At 40.0% G+C, this 22,430-nt stretch overlaps 1 protein-coding gene across 1 annotated transcript in view; it reads left to right on the top strand.

The window, feature by feature from the left end:
- Window positions 1–22,430, top strand: part of LOC146572839 (alpha-1,6-mannosylglycoprotein 6-beta-N-acetylglucosaminyltransferase B-like) — a 118,839-nt gene that overhangs the window by 76,494 nt on the left and 19,915 nt on the right. The window contains exons 9-10 of the mRNA XM_085277263.1: window positions 15,014–15,145; window positions 21,555–21,688. Coding sequence (XP_085133389.1) covers window positions 15,014–15,145; window positions 21,555–21,688 — 266 coding nt within the window. The remainder of the gene's footprint in view (window positions 1–15,013; window positions 15,146–21,554; window positions 21,689–22,430) is intronic.

Raw genomic sequence — 22,430 nt, forward strand, 5'->3', positions numbered from 1 at the left:
AGTAGTTTTTAGTTTGTTTTTAGTTTTAGCTATTTTAGGGGGATATCTGTGTGTGCAGGTGACTATTAGTGTGCATAATTATTAGGCAACTAAACAAAAAACAAATATATACCCATTTCAATTATTTATTTTTACCAGTGACACCAGTATAACATCTCCACATTCACAAATATACATTTCTGACATTCAAAAACAAAACAAAAACAAATCAGCGACCAATACAGCCACCTTTCTTTGCAAGGACACTCAAAAGCCTGCCATCCATGGATTCTGTCAGTGTTTTGATCTGTTCACCATCAACATTGCGTGCAGCAGCAACCACAGCCTCCCAGACACTGTTCAGAGAGGTGTACTGTTTTCCCTCCTTGTAAATCTCACATTTGATGATGGACCACAGGTTCTCAATGGGGTTCAGATCAGGTGAACAAGGAGGCCATGTCATTAGTTTTTCTTCTTTTATACCTTTTCTTGCCAGCCACGCTGTGGAGTACTTGGACGTGTGTGATGGAGCATTGTCCTGCATGAAAATCATGTTTTTCTTGAAGGATGCAGACTTCTTCCTGTACCACTGCTTGAAGAAGGTGTCTTCCAGAAACTGGCAGTAGGACTGGGAGTTGAGCTTGATTCCATCCTCAACCCGAAAAGGCCCCACAAGCTCATCTTTGATGATACCAGCCCAAACCAGTACTCCACCTCCACCTTGCTGGCGTCTGAGTCGGACTGGAGCTCTCTGCCCTTTACCAATCCAGCCACGGGCCCATCCATCTGGCCCATCAAGACTCACTCTCATTTCATCAGTCCATAAAACCTTAGAAAAACCAGTCTTGAGATATTTCTTGGCCCAGTCTTGATGTTTCAGCTTGTGTGTCTTGTTCAGTGGTGGTCGTCTTTCAGCCTTTCTTACCTTGGCCATGTCTCTGAGTATTGCACACCTTGTGCTTTTGGGCACTCCAGTGATGTTGCAGCTCTGAAATATGGCCAAACTGGTGGCAAGTGGCATCTTGGCAGCTGCACGCTTGACTTTTCTCAGTTCATGGGCAGTTATTTTGCGCCTTGGTTTTTCCACACGCTTCTTGCGACCCTGTTGACTATTTTGAATGAAACGCTTGATTGTTCGATGATCACGCTTCAGAAGCTTTGCAATTTTGAGACTGCTGCATCCCTCTGCAAGATATCTCACTATTTTTGACTTTTCTGAGCCTGTCAAGTCCTTCTTTTGACCCATTTTGCCAAAGGAAAGGACGTTGCCTAATAATTATGCACACCTGATATAGGGTGTTGATGTCATTAGACCACACCCCTTCTCATTACAGAGATGCACATCACCTAATATGCTTAATTGGTAGTAGGCTTTCGAGCCTATACAGCTTGGAGTAAGACAACATGCATGAAGAGGATGATGTGGACAAAATACTCATTTGCCTAATAATTCTGCACTCCCTGTATATTAACAGTAATAACTTTAAATTGACATTTTGATGTTTAAATCCCCGTCGAAAATAATAAATACAGAGCAACAAGAAAAAGGTAGAGTGATACCATTTGCAGTGTGAGGTATAATGGCAGTTTCCATCTTGGAGTGTAAAAGATCTCAGTTGTCTGACACGTACAAAGGCTAAAGGAGGTCAGTCTCTGTTGGCTGCAGGGCCAAAACAGTTAGCTCTGTCTTAATAAAGGGAGGAAAATGAAAAGCATGGCAGACAGGTACAGCAAGGAGGTGTAGGTGAGAACGTGTGTGTGTGTGTGTGTGTGTGTGTGTGTGTGTGTGTGTGTGTGTGTGTGTGTGTGTGTGTGTGTGTGTGTGTGTGTAAACCTGTTTACACAGCTACTTTATGAGAACGTCTTCCTTTTAGGGACAAAGAGCAGGTCTCCCTGAAGCAAGTGATTAAATTTGAAGGTGAATGCATGTTTTATGGTTAGGTTTAGCTTAAGGCTAGGTTTACGCCAGTTTGGTGTGTTTCGAGAAAGTCTCCAGGAAATGAACGACAGTCAGTTTAATGCCCCAGACGCAGGCTTTGAGGACTGTTCCATCTATTCTTTTTTTAATTGTCATTTTAAGTCATTTTCACATATAAACTTCCAGCAGTTCAGAGAATAAGGGTAGGACATTACCCGAAGTTAACCATTCTCATATTCAACACAAACAGGCAACAGGCCGTTAAACAAGTTTTCACATAACTGCCAATGCTAAAGCAGAGTACATGACACAATTTGCACAATTTGCTGGGCTACTTTCTTTATTTTGCTTTGTTGATAATTTTTTTTCACTATATATACTATATGTACTCTACTGTTACATGCCTATGTTACGGTCCCTAAACGTGACCTCATAAGTTATTCTGTCAAATGATTTAATGTAATGTCATATTTATACTGTAAACATCAGAAATTGACTATATTAGTATAGTGAATATTTGCTAAATTAGATGTTAATATCATCATATTAAAAAGGATACACTGCTTTTTTTAAACCATAGAGGTTGGCTAAAATTGGTCATTGGTTGCTAGACAAAATGATGACATCATGCATAATTAAAGTTTTGTGTTATTTGTGCATGAATGCTACAAATGGGTCATTTTAGCCTGTTGGTAGGCGGTTGCTAGGTGACATGACTACATCATAGTATCGGCTATAGGGGGGCCTGATACATACCGTTGCACCAACTTTTGTTGCCCGACTCCTGTAGGAAGAGTTCGCTGACCAACAGAGAAAGCCGACAGAGGCTTCATTTGTTATGGTAAGATTAGTTAGTTTTAGATTTGTGGTTATTATGTTGTTTTCTGGGCAGTGCTGCTCTTGAGTTGAAGGTAGACTGGATGCTATTAAGTATCAATTTGTATTACTAGTGGTTACAGGTCAGCACTAGCTAGTTAACACTGGTACATGTCTGTGCAAAACAATACATACTGATTATTAAACAACTGAGTTAGAGCAAAAAAGGTGGAGTACCATAGTGAAAGATCTAGCACAATGTCATGGAGGCTGTAGGGTGGTGGCTGAAATAAACTAAATCCAGTCTTGGCTTAAAAGAAATAATGAACCCTGCCTTGAAAGATTATGAACCACATAATGGGTTTTAATTGGCTTTTAGTGCAATGGTGCATGACCACTACTGATAAATGAGTATGAAGCACCTGCAGTGCCAGCCCATAGTCATCAATTTTTATGTTGAGAAGGTATACAGTCATCCATTTGAAGAAAATATCAATAGTTGCATAATCAGTTATGGGTATCATAAAAAAGGAAAAAATCACTTCGTTCTCATTCTTACAGCTTACATTTTTCAGTAATTAATTACATAATAGGGATTTTTATTTTTTTTTGTATTCAAGGTCAGTGTCAACTCTTTACTGTTCATCGGGCCATTCAGATGTTTGATATTATCTTCAAACATATCTTTCTTTCTACATAGCACTTTAATTCTTATTGTCTGCACTGAAGCACCGCAGCAATTTCCTAATGTTGTAAACCTCAACATCTGGCAATAAACCCATTCTGATTCTGATTCTGATTCTGAAACCTTCCAGTTAGTTAAATGGCATTAAAACCAGAGACACAGACTTATGTCTGTGCCAAGCACTGCTAAAATGGGGTCAGACACATCTTATTATTCACATTTTATTTTAACAAGCTTCCCAGTGCTTCTGAGTTATATTAAAGCCCTGATTTTTCTGCTTTTGTCGAAAAGAGAGCAGAAGGTGTGAGCAAAGTTGAGCATAATTACATTTGGTGCCTATATACCCTACTTCATGAGGTGTCCTTGGAGTTGTTAAGAGCTGACATGAGACCCTAAAACATTTTGCTCAACGATGCTGTCAGTATCTCCTCTTCCTAATGGCTTTAAAAGGAATGGGCTGTCAAAGCTTGGCTCAAACTGATGTCAGTACACCTGATATTTCTGTGCCCTCTACAAAAGAGAATTGGGCCATTTTAAGGCAGCCAGCCTTGAAATTAGGCTGTGCGAGGAATGGTGTTGATTTCACTAAATCTAAATAGATGGCAGTCTATTCTCTCACCTTTACTTTAGTCATTGATTTCCCACTTTGTCTCACTTTAGCTTCGTTCTCTTACTCTAGTTTTTGCAGCACGTTCTGTGTAATAACTGAACACAAGGGCAGAAAGTCCATTATAAAACAGGCTGGCAGTTCCTTTTGTGTTTGCTGACAGCATCAGCAGACAAACGCTGCTTCAACAGCTTCTTTTCAGCACCAAACTGACACTATGTTTTTGCCCAAGTTGTCTGATGGAGAAATGCGAGTCCATAATATCTCTGTGCTACAGAAGCTGCGTTCAAGCTCTTTTTTTCTCAGGATGTTTTTATTCTATTGTTAAAATCCTGAAAACGGTAGATTGGAATCAACTTGTAACCTAGGCAGCTCTCCTTTTCACCGCTATTGTACTGTCATTTTGTCCTGAAAAATCATTTTCTTTTTTGGGAAATTTCAATAATGGCTTTTTCTTTTACTCTGATTCATAAGCATTTTCTCTCACCCAGCATTTCACCCCATACAATGTAAGGAGATTAGATTAAATAGAGAGAAAATTTCCATTTACCTTACTGTGGACAGTTTCAGGCAGAGACAGCTAATTTTTCTTAATTATCTATTCAGCTCTATTGTATTGTTCACTGATTCTCAAAGTGATGCAAGAATGTTTTGTTTTTTTTTTAATGCTGACTCGGGTGCTTGTGTAGGTCAGTAGGTTTAGCAGACAACCCATATGCTGCAGTTTATAGATGAACTTTGTAGAGTGTAGTGCAGAGAATTGAGAGAATGATGTTTGCCCTGTTCCGCATACTATTATCATCATCTTTTTTATGTCATAGAGGTTCTTTTTAATTAATGGGATGCCATAAAATCCTATGAGCAGGTCTCACCTGCATGTAATTGAGCCAGTAGTTGCTATTGCTAAGAACTGGGCCAATACAGGTAATGCTCAACTACTGTCTGCGTGCATTGTGTTATATTTTTGAAGCATGTCATACTGGAAGAAAAGAATCTGAGAAAAATACTGTAAAGAGCCTTAGAACCGGTGTCTCATACATTAACATAATGCTAATGCTGGGATGTTACATTCATGGTTTACGTGCTTATTAGCATGCAGAACAGAGCCACGTTGATTGAAATGTAATCAAGTGTGCAGGCAATTGATCATAAACGATGTTACTAGATTCTTTAAACTTTGACTTGATCAAATGTTTTAAACATTCAGTATTTGTTGCATATATGATGCCAGTCTTTTATACAGACCGTAACTGTGCAACAGGAAAGTCAGCAGAGGAAAGTGTCTTTTCTTTCTTTTGGTCTAACTAATAAACAACAGCCCTAGAATTGTTGCAAGACTGAGAAATGGATATCACAATGAAGCAGACTCTCTGTCGTCATTTTTAAGCTTTTTAACTACAGAGGAGTATTTCTGCTTGCAAAATACCGAATTTACTTGAAAGTAAACAAAAATTTGCAGGCATTTTTAGAGTACTCCTTCATGTTTTTCAGTATAACTGAGTGCTACTGCTTCCTGTTAATTAACACTTTAACACGCTCGACACCAGGTACTGAATAAGAAAAATGTCATTGAAAGCTGAAACCTTTTGTCTGTAGCTCCAGTGTGGGTTACAAAGTCTAATTTCAGGCGTGAGCTGGAACTCAATTCAGGCAGTTGAATGCAGCTTAAGAAGGTCGACGATCTACAACACACTTCAGTAAAAATTAGTTCGCAGCTAGTGCTCTGTCCTGTCGCTGGGATAATACTAATCAGTTCACTTATATGCTGTGTGGGTATGGTAGGACGGGCAATGGCACTTGAATCCACACATCTACTTGACTCTGGATGATTTGCAAGTGGGAGTGTTTGCCCCTACATATTCATCCATATGTGTGTGTTCACTTCACACTTGAGCGAGTAGCATCTGCCTGCTGCATCACTTGACTGGCACTCTGCTTGTGTTTTATTCCTTCCAGAGTGCCGGTGGCAGGTTGCAAAGTGGATTTATCTGATCTGCACCATGTGTGAGAGTATAATGATATGTACACCTGCCAAAATATCTATTTACACGCCCAGCACCCATATGCGTTTTCATACAGTCGTGTGTGTGTGCGCGCGTGTGTTATTTGGTCTCATATCGGTGGGTGCGTGTGCATTTTCAACTCCCTCGACTTCCCCCGTCACAACCAATGCCGACTCTTATTCTTCTTGATTTAGCGGGATTAGATCAAAACTTGCTGACGAAGGGAAAAAAGCAGGCAGCCTGACGTCTTAGGAGACAAAGCATGAGCAGACTTTATTAGCAATGACAATACTGTTTTTCCCCCAAACAAAAGCTATGTGATGGTAAAGACTTGTTTTGGGGGTTACAGTTAGAAGAAACAGCATTTGCTTTTGTTTTTTGGTTGCGGGTTGGGGGTGGGCAGTTTTGGGAATAAACCTACAGAGGTTTTCATCTTCTCTGTGCTCTGTACACAGTGTAAAAAGCCTATCATGTGACTCAGGTATGCAAACGCTCTCTGTCATTTCTTTTTAGTGTGCAACTGTCAGAAAAAGCATCCCATTCATAGTGCCCTGCTCTGAGTGCTACAAGCATAGACCGCCTGAAAAGGGGGACAGCTTCGTATCTTCAAAGTTGAACTGCCTGCAATCGATTGCAGGTAGCTGGTATAGTTATCTGATTGCAAAAGAAAGTTTGGTTATACGAACATCTGTAGAGCGTCTCCTTTTTATGCCTTGTTTATAAGCTGTTTATGACTCCTTGGGAGATTTTATGGTCTAAATTGCTACATTCAAGTCATCACATCACTTTTCCAGAAACCCAAAATAGTGTCAGTCAGTACCTGAGTTGTCACAATGGGAGTTCACTAACCAACTGGTGACATCATGGTGGCTACATCCATCTTTTGTGTACAGTCTGTTGAGCATTTTTCTTTGCTTTTGCATTTAATCACACCATTATTATCCATCTTGTACAGACAAGTGTATTGGGTCTGTTTGTGGTGGGATATATTAGGGGGACCAACACAATATTAGGCAGGTGGTCATAATGTTGTGCCTGATCGCTGTATTGGAATAAAATGAATGATGTAAATAAAAGTACTGATAAGTTACTTTTATTATAATGTATTATTATCAAACTTATTTGTTATTTAAATATTAAATAATTTGTGTGTATATGTCTGTCTTATATTCTTGTAAGATGCCTCTCACTTTCCAACTTTTATACTCACTCTCTCAGGCCCTGATGTCCCCTGGATAAATCCTTTTCAGTTTTCTTCACCGTCCGGCTCATCCAGCCTCTTCCTCACTCCCACTTGTTTTTTCTTGTCTTTCCTTCCCTGACTGCCCGACCCTTGTGACTAACATGTCACTTTCTTCTTTCACCTTGCTGCCCCATCTTTCTCTCTTGCACACTTCCCAAGCGTCTCTAATTCTCTCTCTTCCCGCTGTAGCTCTTTATCTGAGAATTTTATTATCTATGACAGGAGTGTTGAATTTTTCCTCTTCCTTCTTTCATCTCTGATTTATCCCTCCATCCCTCCATCCCTACATTATTCTGTCTCTCTCGCTCACTCTCTCTCTGCATTGGTGTTTATGACGCCCTAAGGCTCCCTTATCTAGTGCACCCTGCCTTGGCTGATAACTGGGTCCTGTCAGCTGCTTCTAGCATGGCTGTATACACATGGTGTTTGGGTGCAGATGAGTGCTTGTGTGTAAAGATTGTGCTGCACGGTATGCACGTGTGTGTGTGTGTGTGTGTGTGTGTGTGTGTGTGTGTGTGTGTGTGTGTGTGTGTGTGTGTGTGTGTGTGAAAAACTTGTCCACATGCAGACAGATTGGCTCCCCCTGGGTGTAATCAGAGGCAAATGTGGAAACAGATGATTACATGGATGTTTGACTGTTTGATTATGCTATACGTGTGTGTATGTGTGTGTGTAGGTGCACAGCTATCATTTGATTGAGCTGAGAATTGAGAACATGCTGATTTACCACAGTATTTACATTATCTGGCATTTTCTTTCTTTTTTTTCAATATTTCATCTACATTTCATACTGTGGTAAACACACAGTATACAGTTATAAGGTATATACATACAAACCTACACCCTCATAGCACTGAGGTAACATGTGAAGCTGGCTTGTCTTCCTAAAATGGGAGCATTACACCGCTCGCAGCTGCCTCCAGGGTCCACGCATAAGAGGATCAAGCTGGTGTTGCACAATTTTGTCATCATGTCACGGTGATAAACTTAACCAAATTCCACTCCAAGACTTTTAAGGATGAAACTTTTTGATGTTTCGTTATGCAACACCATGGCAACATTTTTGTGACACTTAGGAAATTTTTCCCACCTCTTTATTTTTTCATGGCCCACCTCTGAAATTGTTTATAGTCAGTCACAGTTATAAATGTGTGAGCAGTTCACCGTATGAGTTTTCATTTGAGTTGTGTGCACAGATCACAGCTTAATCATGATAAACGGCTTTGACACAAGGGTCTCTTACAGCTGCCAGAGCAGATTTCACGTAAGAAACTAAAGAAAATGTATAACATATAACTTTGAGCCTTATGGTAATAGCCTGCATTTAGCAGTACACTGTGGACTAGCCATTGTACATTTGGACAAAATGCCAAACAATACAACCATCAGTCGGTTTTTCTTTCCTTTTTTTCTTTTTCTTGATGGTAAACACACGCACATGCACAGTGTGTAGTGTTTTTCGCAGTTTGAGCTGCTAACATTCCCATCTCGCTGCTGACCCTCTCCAACCCTTTGTCAGCCAGGACAGTGTAGATGGCATCAGCTGTCAGCACTGACTGGGATGCCCTTGAACTTCTGTGTCATTCATACAGATACACAGACACAGAAACACACAGATACACAGACACAAAAATTAAATGTCACTGAAATCATAGACAAATGCATTTCTACAAACTGTGTACATGCATCCAATCAGGCACACATCCGTTTGCAAACTGAGATGAATCTTTGCCTCATGAAATGAGTTTTATCAAACACCTTTGTGTGGTTTTAATAAGACAAATTAAATTAAATATTGCAAACATATTTTTATGCTTGGCTGAGGTGGAAAAGTTGGTGTATGAATTAAAGGAAAATGCAGCAATGTTCAGTCGAATCAGATATATCAATTAAACGTGTATCTTCTTTAAACTTGCACTGAAGCTTTCAATCTGTGCAAGAAATTAAAGATCATGGGAGGAAAAAACAAATGGGTCTGCAAAAATATAACACCAAGATTTTTTTAATTTGAACTATAAGACAAATCTACGGAGTCCCTCTGATGACATCCTCCAAAAAATAAATAAATTGTGGCGACAAAATGCTACTTCCTGCCCTCGAAATAGTATAACGTGCCCACGAAATACTTATTTGTGGGCACGAAATGCTCATTTGTGGGCACGAATTGGGTATAACGTGGCAACGAATTACGCATTTGTGGCAACGAAATAGATGACGTGCGCACATCATATTGATACATTGGACAGCTGTGTAGAGACATAAGCATAAGAGTAGGCTAAACCTATACAACATGCGGAACTCTGTGCGATTAATGCAGTGCGTTTATTTACAGTGAAGTAAACAATACACAATAATAGGTCTAGGTCCCTCAGACCCAGATCCCTGACAATTTTAGGCTGGGAATGAGCTACAGATGCATTTTCAAAAGCCTGGCACTGAAAGGAACCATTATTATGGAGAGACATTTAAACAGGATATTGGGAACCCAGTTGCTTTACAGACGTAAGTACGACCTGGACGCCGGGATAGATTTTATTGTCAACCAACTGCAAGGGCCTGGGAAGGATCACGGTTATCGGTCAAGTGTTTCGTGCCCACAAATTAGCATTTCGTGCGTACCTTATACCTATTTCATGCCCTCGAAGTAGTATTTTGTGGCCACAAATAAGTATTTAGTGCACACGTTATACCCATTTCGTGACAACGAAGTAGTATTTTGTGGCCACAATTTATTTATTTTTTGGACCATGTCATCAGAGGGGCTCTGTACAAATCAACGTAGATTATCGAATGAAAAATATTTCAGTTTTTTCTACCTTGTGTTCATTGCAGCTCCATGAAGAATTAAACATTTGACTGCCTGACTTTTTAATTATTGTCATCTTGTCGCATCATCTTACAGCCTTCTTTTGCAACACTACACTGGGATCGAAACCTGACTATAGCTCAGCGTTCAGTACCGACACGCACTTACACATGCTGTTCACAGAACTGAACAGAAAGACAGACAATAAGCTTTGTGGCAGTTTCTGCAGTTACCACAAACCATTGAGTAGGATTGGCAGACTGCATCTCCTTACAAAGACACACAAACACATACAGTACAGAATGCAGTAATAGACCTATGGGCAAAGATTTCAGCTCTTCACAAGCAATACACTGTGTGTTATTGCTCATTGTGTGCTTTTTGTGCTCTAATAACACCCTACCAAAATGCTCCTTAGGAAATCAATACAGGCGTTTGGTACTGAATGAAGTAACTACAGTATATAACCCCATACACAGGAAAACATAACTAGTAATACACACACACAAGCATAAAAATTGCTAAAACATGTGTACAGAAATATAAGGTTGTGTACTTACAATTTAATTTACAGTAAACATTCATGAGCGTATTCAGGAGGAGATTGTTTTCAGTTATAATGTTCTGCCATTACTTTGGACATCACAGTTTTAGAAAAAAGAAAGTATAGACCAGTGCATAATAAGTGTCAACAGTAACTTGCCAGAGTCACTCAGCTTTGATGAAAACGTTTTATTTGGAGGTATAAAAAAAGCTTCATCACAGGTAGATCTTCACAGGAGACGATAGACCCTCTGAGCTCCCCTGACGTAAGAATCCCTTCAGTGCAGATGTATTTCCATTTTTTCAATTGCTTTGACAATGCCAGACAATTTTTCATTAGGATGCCTTTATTTTATTTTATTAATATAAAAAAACTGTACAGAGTCACAAACAGATATTACTATGGAAACGTTCTTAGTTAAATATCCTCTCGCAGTCATTTCAGTGCATGTGTGTGTGCGCATGTGTGTGTGTATATATCTTCATTCAAAGAGCTTGTTGACTTGATGCCAGCCAGGAGACAAGAGGACCCTGGGTAATTGGACTCCAGTGAAGCCCTGTATGGCACTGGAATAGTGTCTGGGATCGCTGCCATCCTCTATGTGTGCGGCTGTGTGTGTGGAGGCTCCCATGTGTGTGCATGCAATTTTACAGCTTTAACACTATAGTCCAGTGTAAGAGAGAAGTTAAGTACGAATATTTGGACTAGTTGTTTAATTACATTTGCAGTAACTTGCTGGTCTTTCTTTTAAAAAAAATGTGTCTTTAATAACTGAATTCCCTTTGGGCATCCTGATGTGTGTGAAGGTCCAGACAATGCATATGCTTGACCTCTGAGTAGTGTACGTGTAAAGGAGCAGGAGTTGTGATCCCTGTGTGAGCACTTTACATCATGAATACATCTCCTCAATCTCAGCCTGAGGAAGAATCACCACAGTTATAAGAATCTGAATGATGCATTGTGGTTTAGTATTAAATTTGAAAAAATTCAACACTAAACTACAATGCACAGCATTTAGTTTAGAACAACTACACATACAACAACGCGCTGTGGTATTTTAGTTTACTGAACTAATGGCCCAACGTGTATTGCTATTTCACCCCTGAATATTTTTGTCACAAGCCTCACGTTCTCTGTATTAAACACTGTTGCTCCATAAAAAAGCAGTACATTCACATGTACTTGAGTGATATTGAGTTGCACCATACAGTTTATGGCGTTGATAGCGGTGCTGAAAGGGCAAATGTAACGGACATCTGGTTCATCTGAGTTTCAGAAAAATATACCAACCGTTCGGTCAGGTATTCATTGTGGTATCACCAGTGGAAATGTCCTTCAGTGTTTCCTAACAAAAGATATATTTAAAAAATACCAATTCAAGAACAGCTAAATCATTTTCTCTCTTGGCCAATATGCTATGGTTGAACAGCTGCCAAAGGAGAGGGATTAGAGGGAAAGAATAAAAGAAACAGGCTGCTGGGAAATGAGGAGCCGAGGAGCTGATTGTATTCTACCATACTGCTGTTTTCTCAGCTGGTGGATTACAATCCACCCCCCACTGCCCCACCCAACCCCACGTCACCTTATTTTCTGTCTCTTTCCTTTTGCTTGAATTGTATTCATATGAATTTCAGTTGTGTTACTACGGTAATGTACACCCTTTCTCACCTCCCTCATTGTGCACTTTCTCACATATATTATAATATATATAATGTAATAAATGGATGTAAGCTGTTAAACCAAAGTAAGTGGTAATTTTAAAATACAGTTTTTGAAAGTTTGACCTTGTTTGACCTTAAAGAAGAGGTCAGTGGTAAAGAGTAGTGTGATATTTAGAGTCTGCATGTTTCATTCCCTATATACCTTTATGGTGTCAATGCAAACAATGGAAGTAAGAAGCATAGTTTGAAAATAGCTCAGTATACAGTTATTATTACTTTGACCTTCAGATCAAGAGATCATAGAAATCTTTATACAGTACTTTGCATATGTTGACAATTCAAAGCACACTTAAGAATTATAGTTTATGGGTTATGAGGCTTTTTTGATTGTATTCAACCATTAATCATTAAATTGACCCTGAAGATCTTTGTGGATGCAAGTCAAATCTTAATGGATGGTAAACATGACCCCCACCCTACACCCCCTATAAAGCGTGCATGCACACACAAATGATACCAAAAATGTAATCTCCCTGGTGGAGGTAATAACCAGAAGTGGACAAGTTCAACAACAGCAAAAACAATGGTGGAAAAAAAAAAGAAAAGAAAATGACTATTGAATATTTTGGTACTCAATTAAACAGGAGGGGAAAAAAACACAACGAATCCCAGTTAAATAGATCAGAGTTAAACATTGTTTATTGAAGACCATTTTGAAAACTTTAATCACATTCTTTGATCATCAAATCATAACATCGCATGACACTGTATGCACACAGTGTGAAATTAATTTGCAGAATATGGCCAATGTAAGCAGCGCCAGCACCACCGGCCTTCATTCCTTTCAAGTTAACATCCGCACACCTGTGCTGAATATGGTTACATTCAGGTGGTGTTCTGGCGCAGAATACCTGAAAATTATGATTTCCTAGATCAAAATACTGCAGAATGGTGCCACTTCAGCTTTTATCTCTGTGCCCGATTAACAGATGAACAGGCTTATTGGCTCTTTATTCACATATTGGAAATGTGAATAAAAAGCCCATTGACGTTTTAGGATATCCTTTGGAAAGAGGTTTGCTCTTTATTGATAAATATTTTGGGATTGATAAGTGCCAGGCACCCCAGTTGTATTGCTCATGTGCATGAGTAATACAATTGCTGAACATATGATGGAACCCAGAACACGGTGGCTTTGTAAGGAAGTCGCCATATATTGTTACGTTGTGGTTATTATGGTGTTATTACCATCACTTTTCAGTGGTGAGGTCTATTCTTCTAAAAGAAACTGAATTTCAGTTACAAGAATTTAAATATTTCTCTTTTTTTTATATGAACTTCTTTTCGACATTATTTGACTTTTAAATATCTCCCTACCCCACCTCTATCCTTCTGTAAGTCCCCCAAGCCCCACTTAGACTGCTGCCCCTGTGAATCAGACCCCAGTAAGCAGTGGATGAATCAATGGATGGATGAATAATGTGATTCTCATTTGCAAAATGAAAGACTAAACACTTCCAACCCTTTCCAATACTGTATGAAACAGCCACATGCTGCATTCTCTGCTTTACTGTCTTTTAATTCAGTCACTGCATCAAGCTTCTTTATCTGTATGTTTTCACCCTCCTCTGATTTTAGTTAGCAGCTGCCAGCAAAGCTCCTGAAAGCCATGCTTTGCAACAGTATAAAATTACCCTTTGGATAAGTACTGTAGCCAGAGAGACTCCGATGTAAAACTAGCACAGCAAGATGAAATTCACTGGGGGTACAAATTGTATTACAGCCTCCATTAGCCTTCGGCCTCATCTGTCACAGAAGTAAGACCTAAGTTAGAGCAAGCAGACCATTCACAGGTCAAATATCCAATAGTAGGTCTGTTGGCACAGTAGCAGAGAGGTTCTAAGTCAATCAATGAGTTGAAACAGAGTCAAACAAGGATGGAAAACAAGTCACACTACAGTGAACAGCAAAAAAACATCTTTTCTCTTTTGGTTTGTGCTGTGTGTGCTCTTGCGTGTGCCTGTGCTTGTGCCTTGAAGGTCGTCTTGTAATTGAAATAGACTTTTTGGAACTAGTAGGAGTGTATGTATCAACAGACAGACATGCTGACGTTTGGATTTCACCACAGCAATCATTGTTCATGCACACATAAGTGCTTATTGTATAGCATAACCTGGCATTCTCAACACAATCTCAACACATCATCACCATTGACCATCTGTTGTTATTGCTGATGGTGCTTCTGTGGACAGTTCAGCCAGGTCATTACAGATTCAGCTTTTCATCCTATTTGTTTTGAATTATGCTTTGCCAAAAAAACAAAAAACATCCCAGTGCCCACTTGCATAATTTTGATTGAACCCAGCATCACCTGTAATGTACTATCTGATCAATAAACACACCTTTAAATTCAGCTTTCATCGAAGATTTGTTTTTGCGTTACTCCGGGGAATTAGATTGTGAACTCTGATAAGAGAATGTCTTTCCCGGACAAGCATAGACATGGTTCTGCAGTCATCATTGTAGTCACCCAGCTTTTGTCCATTTTAAAACTATCTTCGCCTTACACTTTTTATTGTATAACAAAAGCAAAGTGAAATGGTTTTGTGTGAGTTAATAATGAATGCATGAATCCAAGCTTAAGTTCAACCCCTGCGCTCTTGGGGAAGTTTTTTAGTGTAAATCTCATGTCTTGGCTGTCTGTCATTTTTTCTGCTTGTATAAAGTGAGTATTTTGTGTTTGTGTTGCAGGTTCCTCGGCGTGCCCCCAGGCAGAGGCAGTTGCCCACTCACTGGTCCATTGCCCTTTGACCTCATCTACACAGACTACCATGGCATGCAGCAGATGAAGCAACACATGGGGCTCTCACTCAAGAAACACAAGTTAGTCGATCTGCATTGTTGTGTGTGTGTGTGCGTTGTGCCTTTGAGATTGAGTATCTTCGCTTTTCGTTGTTTTATATATGTGTTGCTTTATCTGTGTGTAGTGGAGTGTGTGCGTGCCTGTCTGTGAGTTTAATGGCTGTGTTTATAGATTAATCATTGCTGGTAATAAGGTATACATGTCTTACTGTAAGTCATTTGGCCTGTTAAAATCACACAGTTGCAGATACACAGGGATGCACACTAACACCCACATACACACTTAAAACACGCTTGCTGTCCCTGTAATCACGCATCCCCTTCCAGGTAGAACAGGCTCAAAGTGCACAAAATGTCAAACACATTAGAGTTTGTATGTTGCTGTGCAGTCGAATGCACAACATGCATACTCACAAGCCAGCACCAGCATCACCTGTCATGCTCCATTACCCTGCACATCAGCAATAATGAAAAGCACATGTAGTACAGTAGTAGAGGTGCATGTAAAATTGAAAGCTTGTCATTGGCATACGTGTACTAATTACCCCACAGAAACATAAAAATCTGTTCATCCGAGCACCGATTTCCAGTCAAAGCCTGTTTCAGCAGCTTATTATTACTGTTTGAATGCACTCAGAGACTCGCTGAGTGGTTAAGAGGTGATTAAACATGAAAAGAAGAAGAGAGAGGAAGAGGGGTTATTTTTGAGCTGTTAAAGAATTGTGCTAATGGCTTTTGGCATTGTTACAAACATTCAACAACTTGGAAAACTAGGCCATGACAGTTATGAGACCATGGCAACAAAACATAAAGAAATACCCAAAACAGGAATTTAAAGTACCACAGTGCATTTGAAAAAAAAAAACAAAGGAAGAAGAAGAAGAAAAGAAACTTAGCTACACATTCCTGCAGAGCACAGCAATATGAAGCCACATTATCTTCAGAGGACTTTCATGTTGTTGCCTCAGAAACAAGCAAGACTGAAAGTCTAACTTTTGCCTTGTCCTCTCCAGCTCCTTAAAAACAGCTTGCAGTCACTACCCTCTGTCCCACTATCATTTTTTCTGGTCCACTAAACTGGCATTTGTCTGACCCCTGCATGTGATAACGGCAATTGACATTTTGCTTTCCTTGTTTTGGCTTCCAGCATAAAGAAGCAGCAAAGAAAGATAAAAGATGGAGAGGGCATGTGTGAGTAGGAGGCCAACTGAAAGTGAAACAGTAGGAGACGAGAGTAAGGACGAGATAAAACAGCGATGGTGCGCAGATGGAGCACGGAACGGAGAGAGAAAGATACCACAAAACGGAGGAGTAGAAGTTACCTGCAGTCAACCTGGCACCACATATAAAGGGCCGCTCCATGTATTTTTAAAATCCAATTATGGGTGAGAGAAATGGATTAGTGGTGGGCCGGGGAGCCATTTTCCCTGCACACAACCTTTTTTCGTCTCTCCCGCTCTCTCACCATTTGTCTCCCTTCTCGTGAGTTGTCTCGTACACACAAAACCCCGCATTTCCACCCGACAGACAGTCAGCACCTAATTGCTTGCTGAGGTCAGCAGTTCTTCACTTCGTCATTACTGTGTGGAGTCTTGATTTCTGCCTCCACTAACAGGATGTGGCTTTTAGTGTTTGTAGGAGACAGTCTTTTGTGTGCCCAGGAGGCTGCGGTGAAAGAATTATCCGAATGTTCCAGCAATACAGGCACAGAAGCAGGAACGTCTATCTTCACTTTCACGAAAGGATACACTTTAGTGATTTAAAATGTATGAAGAGGAGTGAACAGAGGATATTAAGTCCCACGTGGATCCATATTAACACACAGCTCCCAAGAATGCAATCACATTTGCATTCAGGTAAATGATATCTAGCATATGCCATTAATTAATACTGCTGTAAAGCCAGAGAGCTGAGCTTAGTGGATCAGTGCTTCATGCTTAATATTAACCCAGCAGTCCCCAGAGGTGCAGGATAGGTCAATAACACCTACCTCCCACCCCCTTTCCTAACTCCGTCCTGATCTCTCCGCCCCGCTCTCGCTCTCTCCCACTCTCTATCTCGTTCTATCTCTCTCACCTTGTCTGGTCTAGTTGAGTCTCTTGCACTGAAAGGAATCATTAATCAAGTGCTCTGTGCTTTGGGACCCTTCAACTCCCTTTAATTACTTTTGTTATATGTTCCCACCAACATCCACAGTCATTAATTATGCCCGAACAAGACGGTGCTGTCCAGTCTGGCGTGCTGTTTGGAGTCACGCGTACTCCTGTGTGCGAACTCGCGCACATTCGAGGGTATATCAGTGCACATGTGCCGTTAAAGATGGTGAAAGTTGATAAAGGTAATATCCAAACCATCTCATCTGATAATAGGACCAGCATCATTGATTTCCTCTGCATGATGAATTCACTGCTTTGACGGAGCAAGATCGGAGCAGATATCAAGGGCGAGGCCTGCAACAAAACACAAATAACAAAGTATTGTTGCTAAAACTGAAGGAAACCACCAGTATGTGTGCGTGCGTGTGCGTGTTATACAGTGCAGTTAGCATGTCGATGAGGAGGTATTGCTAAAATCCCTGCACTTTTTAGAGAGCCCTTTTGTAAATGCTAATACAGGCAGAAAGAGCAATTAGGTAGCACATAATCAGTAGGATTACTATCTTTGCTGAGGTGCAAGAAAATTTCTATCACTATTCATTTATACAAATCTCCTTAAAAGGCAGTGATGGGCAACTGTCAGTGCTGTAGTTTCAGTTATAATAGGGGTGGGCAGTATTTGTGCCGAATGCATACATACATAATACTGTAGATGAAGTCAACAGTTGTGATTTTTTGTCTGAAAAGTGTAGTAGATTAACCAAGTAAATGACTGTTCAAAGATTTCATCAAATTTCAGAATTGTTGTAATCAGAACAAGAAAAAAACATAGCAATTATATCTAAAATCAATAAGTTGTGTTTTAGACACGTCATTCTGTTTTATTAAGATTTTATCTCGACAGCTCAACAAACAAAGGAAACGACTGGGATGGAGAAAGTGGGCAGAGGCTTCTGGGTTGATTGCGGTAAATGGGTGGAATTAGTGAATAACTCTGCAGTTCACTGGTTTTAGAGAGATGCATTTAAGCAATATTTTGTAGTTTGTATTTCTCACTGTTGATTGTTGGTGTACTGAGGTTGGTCAGTGAGTGACCAACTGTGTGCTGGTCGCCAGCTGGGTAACAAATCTCTCCTTCTCTGTTTGAAAAATCTGTGGACGAGTGTAACTGAGCCCAATCTTAACCTAAGAAGTGCAACCGAACACAAGAAGGAGAATGATTATCGCAGGGTTACACAGGACACAGAAACGGTTTCTTAGGTACTTTGCAATGAGTAGTTCATCTTGGGTAACGGCTGACTTCTAACAACTAGTTGCATTCACAGAGCTGTGGAGAGCCCCCGTTGCAGTCTGATGCTTTTTCACTATTACACCTTGCATGAGCAGGAGGCATGTGGTGAGCAGCATGTGAGGTCTAAGCTTTAGCAGGGAAAATGGCACTGTGATTACACAAACAAAGCACAGATGTAGTCATCGTTTTATTTTAAAAAATTTAAAAAAAAAGACAGAGCATCTTGAGGTAGCTCATTACATCTGCGACACAGCAACATATTTTCGGAGCAACTCGGAGAATATGTTGTTTTCCTAATTACTATTGTTTCGCATTAGTCTGGTGATTTAATTCAGATTATTATGGGTTTGAGTATATCCATATTTCAAACATAAAAATGAGTCACTCAGTAGAACGTGTTGCTCTTGAATTAATGCTTGCACTATTCATTATTAAATGTTGGTGGTGTTGTCCACTGATGCCCAGTTTCTTATAATCCCACATCACATTTACATCACAAGACTGCAGGTGACAGTGAACCATGCTGCCATATTCGCCTCACCCCAGATGACTGGCGAGTCTCGCTGAGCAACCGTTTAACCCAGATTAGCCCGGTGCTCTGATCTCCCAATAGATATTCAGCTCAGCTACTCCTACGCTTATCCCCTCTTCTTCCACTTTTTCCCCTCCCTTTGGGACCTCTTATCTGGTGGCAGAAACATTTTCACCATTTCAGAGTGGTCGATATGTGATGCCACAGGTTGGAGTGAGGGATGCAAGAAGACTGGGTAGAGACGAGTGAAAGTAACATTCGTTATTAATAATTCATTATCAGCTTTCGGATATACTTACAAATAGAAGCACAACAGTTTCTGCAAAATTTCATCCTCAGAACTTTGAATGAACAACGTGCCGCTGCTTGTCGTTTCTTGTTTATTTATTTGTTTTCTCGCTGATACGTTACTCTCCAGGTTACTTTGTCACTTTATTGGTTGGCCTCTTGGATGCTGCAGGAGCTGGCAGAAATATCTGAGAATTGTCAAACACGATTGGGGTGTCACCTTGTCTGTAAAAAGAATAAAATGCCCAGAGGGGAATATTTTTCATGCTGTCAATACTGAAGCTTCAAAAATTGTGTAAATGCAAAAAAAAAGGAAAGAAAAGAGCGAAAGAGACATCTAGGTATTCTACCAAAACACAGTTGCAGGAAGTCAGATTCTAAGCTTTAAAGCCTGCATTTCTAACTTATTTGTTTAACACATTTATGTAAGTGCATTGCACAAAAAAATTGTTAACAATAGCTGAAGTTCTTGCAAAATGAGGCAATAATCTAAACGAATGTAGAAAACGTGAGATTTTATCCAGTTGGTGTTCAAAAGCTATCAGGCTATGGTGAAGGCTTTCCAGACAGCAAATAAGTGGTTTTTTAACACACTATTTACACCAATGTTCAACACATACCCATCATGGGAGAGCCAGAGAAACCAATTTCTGCACTGTAAACAGCTTAAGTGGAAAAAAAAAACCTAACCTCTAACATAAAACGTGAATGGTTTGCTTCACTGCTGCGTCGGAGAGCATCTGCCTGTCAAGGGGCTGCTAAGATGTGAAAGGCAATGGCCAAATGAAAGGAGCTGGCAGGCTGGGTTTTACTGCAAACACAAACTTGTTGCAGTTTCTGAAAAGCAAATAAGATCACAAAGCTGAACCAAAGCTGAAATAAAATCGTAATGCACAAATGCTGGCATCTGAAAATCATTACATGTGTACGGCTACAAGAAGAGTCACGTGTCTGGAAATAGTTTAGCTTTTTTTTTTTTTTAACTGATGTAATATTTGCCTTCTAATTGCTCTCCAGATGCAGAATGTTTTTATTACCCCATATCTGTCTCTTTTACACACTCAGACACGCGGTTATCTGCCAGGAAAGACTCAGAGCTGAGGAAGTGGACTCTGCTCCTTTAGCTCTCTCTAATCCCCCCTGAGTCCACATACTGGCCAGATTTAACACAGTCACAAACAAGGGCACAGTGAGCTCTGCGTCTGCGGTGAATGATTCTGTTATGAACCTCAGTTATGCTTCACTGCTTTGCCACGAAGCATCCACCTGGAAACTCTATCAGCAGCTCATCGCACCTCCGACCTCTAAAAATTGTTTTTTTGTCATTTTTATGTCAAACTTGCCACACTGCTGGTTGCTTATGTTATTTTGGTTATTTATCTGCTTCTCCAGTGGCAGCTTCTTGTTTTTCTCCTTTCACTTTTGAGAAACCTGATGGCTTTGTACTCTAATGTGGCATTCCACCTGAATGACCTGCTGCACAAATGCATTTAAATATATAATTGTACATGTATTGAACATGAAGTATGGTTTATAGAACCCTTTAGAATTGGGTTAATACATTTTATATTTTTTTAGTAAGACGCTGCAATTAGTGCCTCCAGTGGTGTAACTGTTACCACATTTACTTGGCAAGTGAAAGTGAAGTGAAGTGACTTGCTGGTTTGATTCCAGCTGGAGATGCAAATCCCCTTTTGGGTTGCATCACAAAGGGCATCTGGTGTAAAAACTACTAAATCAAACATGCTCTGCTGACCCCTTGTGGCAAGCGTGCAGCCGAAAGTAGCTTTAGCTAGGCAATCCAGGTGATTTCGTGTGTAAACTTTTGATTGCTCATCTATGGCTGTCAGCTAGTGCCAGTAAGACTTTTGTCAAAGATGGAAAACCAGAATGACTTGTGACGTATTCACCAACAAACTTCAGTTTGGATACTACAAATGATCCAGAGCGCACTCTTATTAGACATCACCAAGATCAGACAAGAAATCCTCCTGCTGTCCTGCTTCACATTAGAAAACGTTATGTTACAAATTAAATAATGGTTAAAGCAAATTCAGAAATTTACTGACTTGAAATGACAAAGAGGCACATTTTAACAGCCGCCAACAACTCATGGACCATTTGAAGTAAAATATACTGACATTTTAATTATTTTTTGTGGGGTTTTTTTTAATAATGTAGTACAGGATTACACATGAACTGAGTCTGTCATTTTCTTTGCAGGTGTCATATTCGAGTGATTGACACCTTTGGCACGGAGCCTGCTTATAATCACGAGGAGTATGCAACTCTGCATGGCTACCGGACCAACTGGGGCTACTGGAACCTCAATGCAAGGCAGTACATGACTATGTTCCGTATGTACTATATTATTATTATTATTATTATTATTGTTAACTTTTATATCATATGTAGAATACACCATCAGCTTGAGAATTGGTGTTTTTGTACCTCCAGCTTGCATGCATACATGCACAGACACACATTCAAAGGCCTGTCATTAGTTGACATTCATTCTAAATATAATAAAATGACTCCATTTCAGTGTTTTCACTTTTCTGACAGGTCTGACTGCTCGTTCATTTTACTTTGGAGCAGTGTGTTTAACACGGCTATTTTCAGCAACAGCAGCTTCTAGCATCCCTTCAAGTTGTTTCGGAGCGTTATCTCCAGTTTTTCCGGTTCTCTTATATGCTACACAATATGTCTGATCTGCTTTTTCAAAGCTCTCCTTGCCGCCTGTCTCGTCACTTTCTGACTGAAACACTGAGAATCAGCTCTGTTCTGCTTCCACAGTTCAACTCTCTGCAGTGTCGTACCTGTTTAGCTACAGCTGGCACTCGGCTGTAAGATCATTGTCATTATATCATCAATATGTGGGCCACTGTGGACGGCCACGTTTCACACTGTCCAAAGCTATAATGACAGATTCAACCTCTAGCAACGCTTGTGAGAGAGCAGCATTACTGGCCAATTATTAAAGTTCTTCAGTGCATAAAAATGTGCTGTGCTAAAAAAAATGATTTTATAAGAGCTCGTAGCTTTGGAACCGTGGATTGAACGTGGGTGGTTGTGATCATCAGAAATACCTGAACTCAC

Source organism: Mchenga conophoros, linkage group LG6 (assembly GCF_057382185.1).
Source record: "Mchenga conophoros isolate Kocher_MC1m ecotype Shallow Benthic linkage group LG6, M_conophoros_male_GT1.1, whole genome shotgun sequence".
In the NCBI taxonomy this organism is placed as follows: domain Eukaryota; kingdom Metazoa; phylum Chordata; class Actinopteri; order Cichliformes; family Cichlidae; genus Mchenga; species Mchenga conophoros.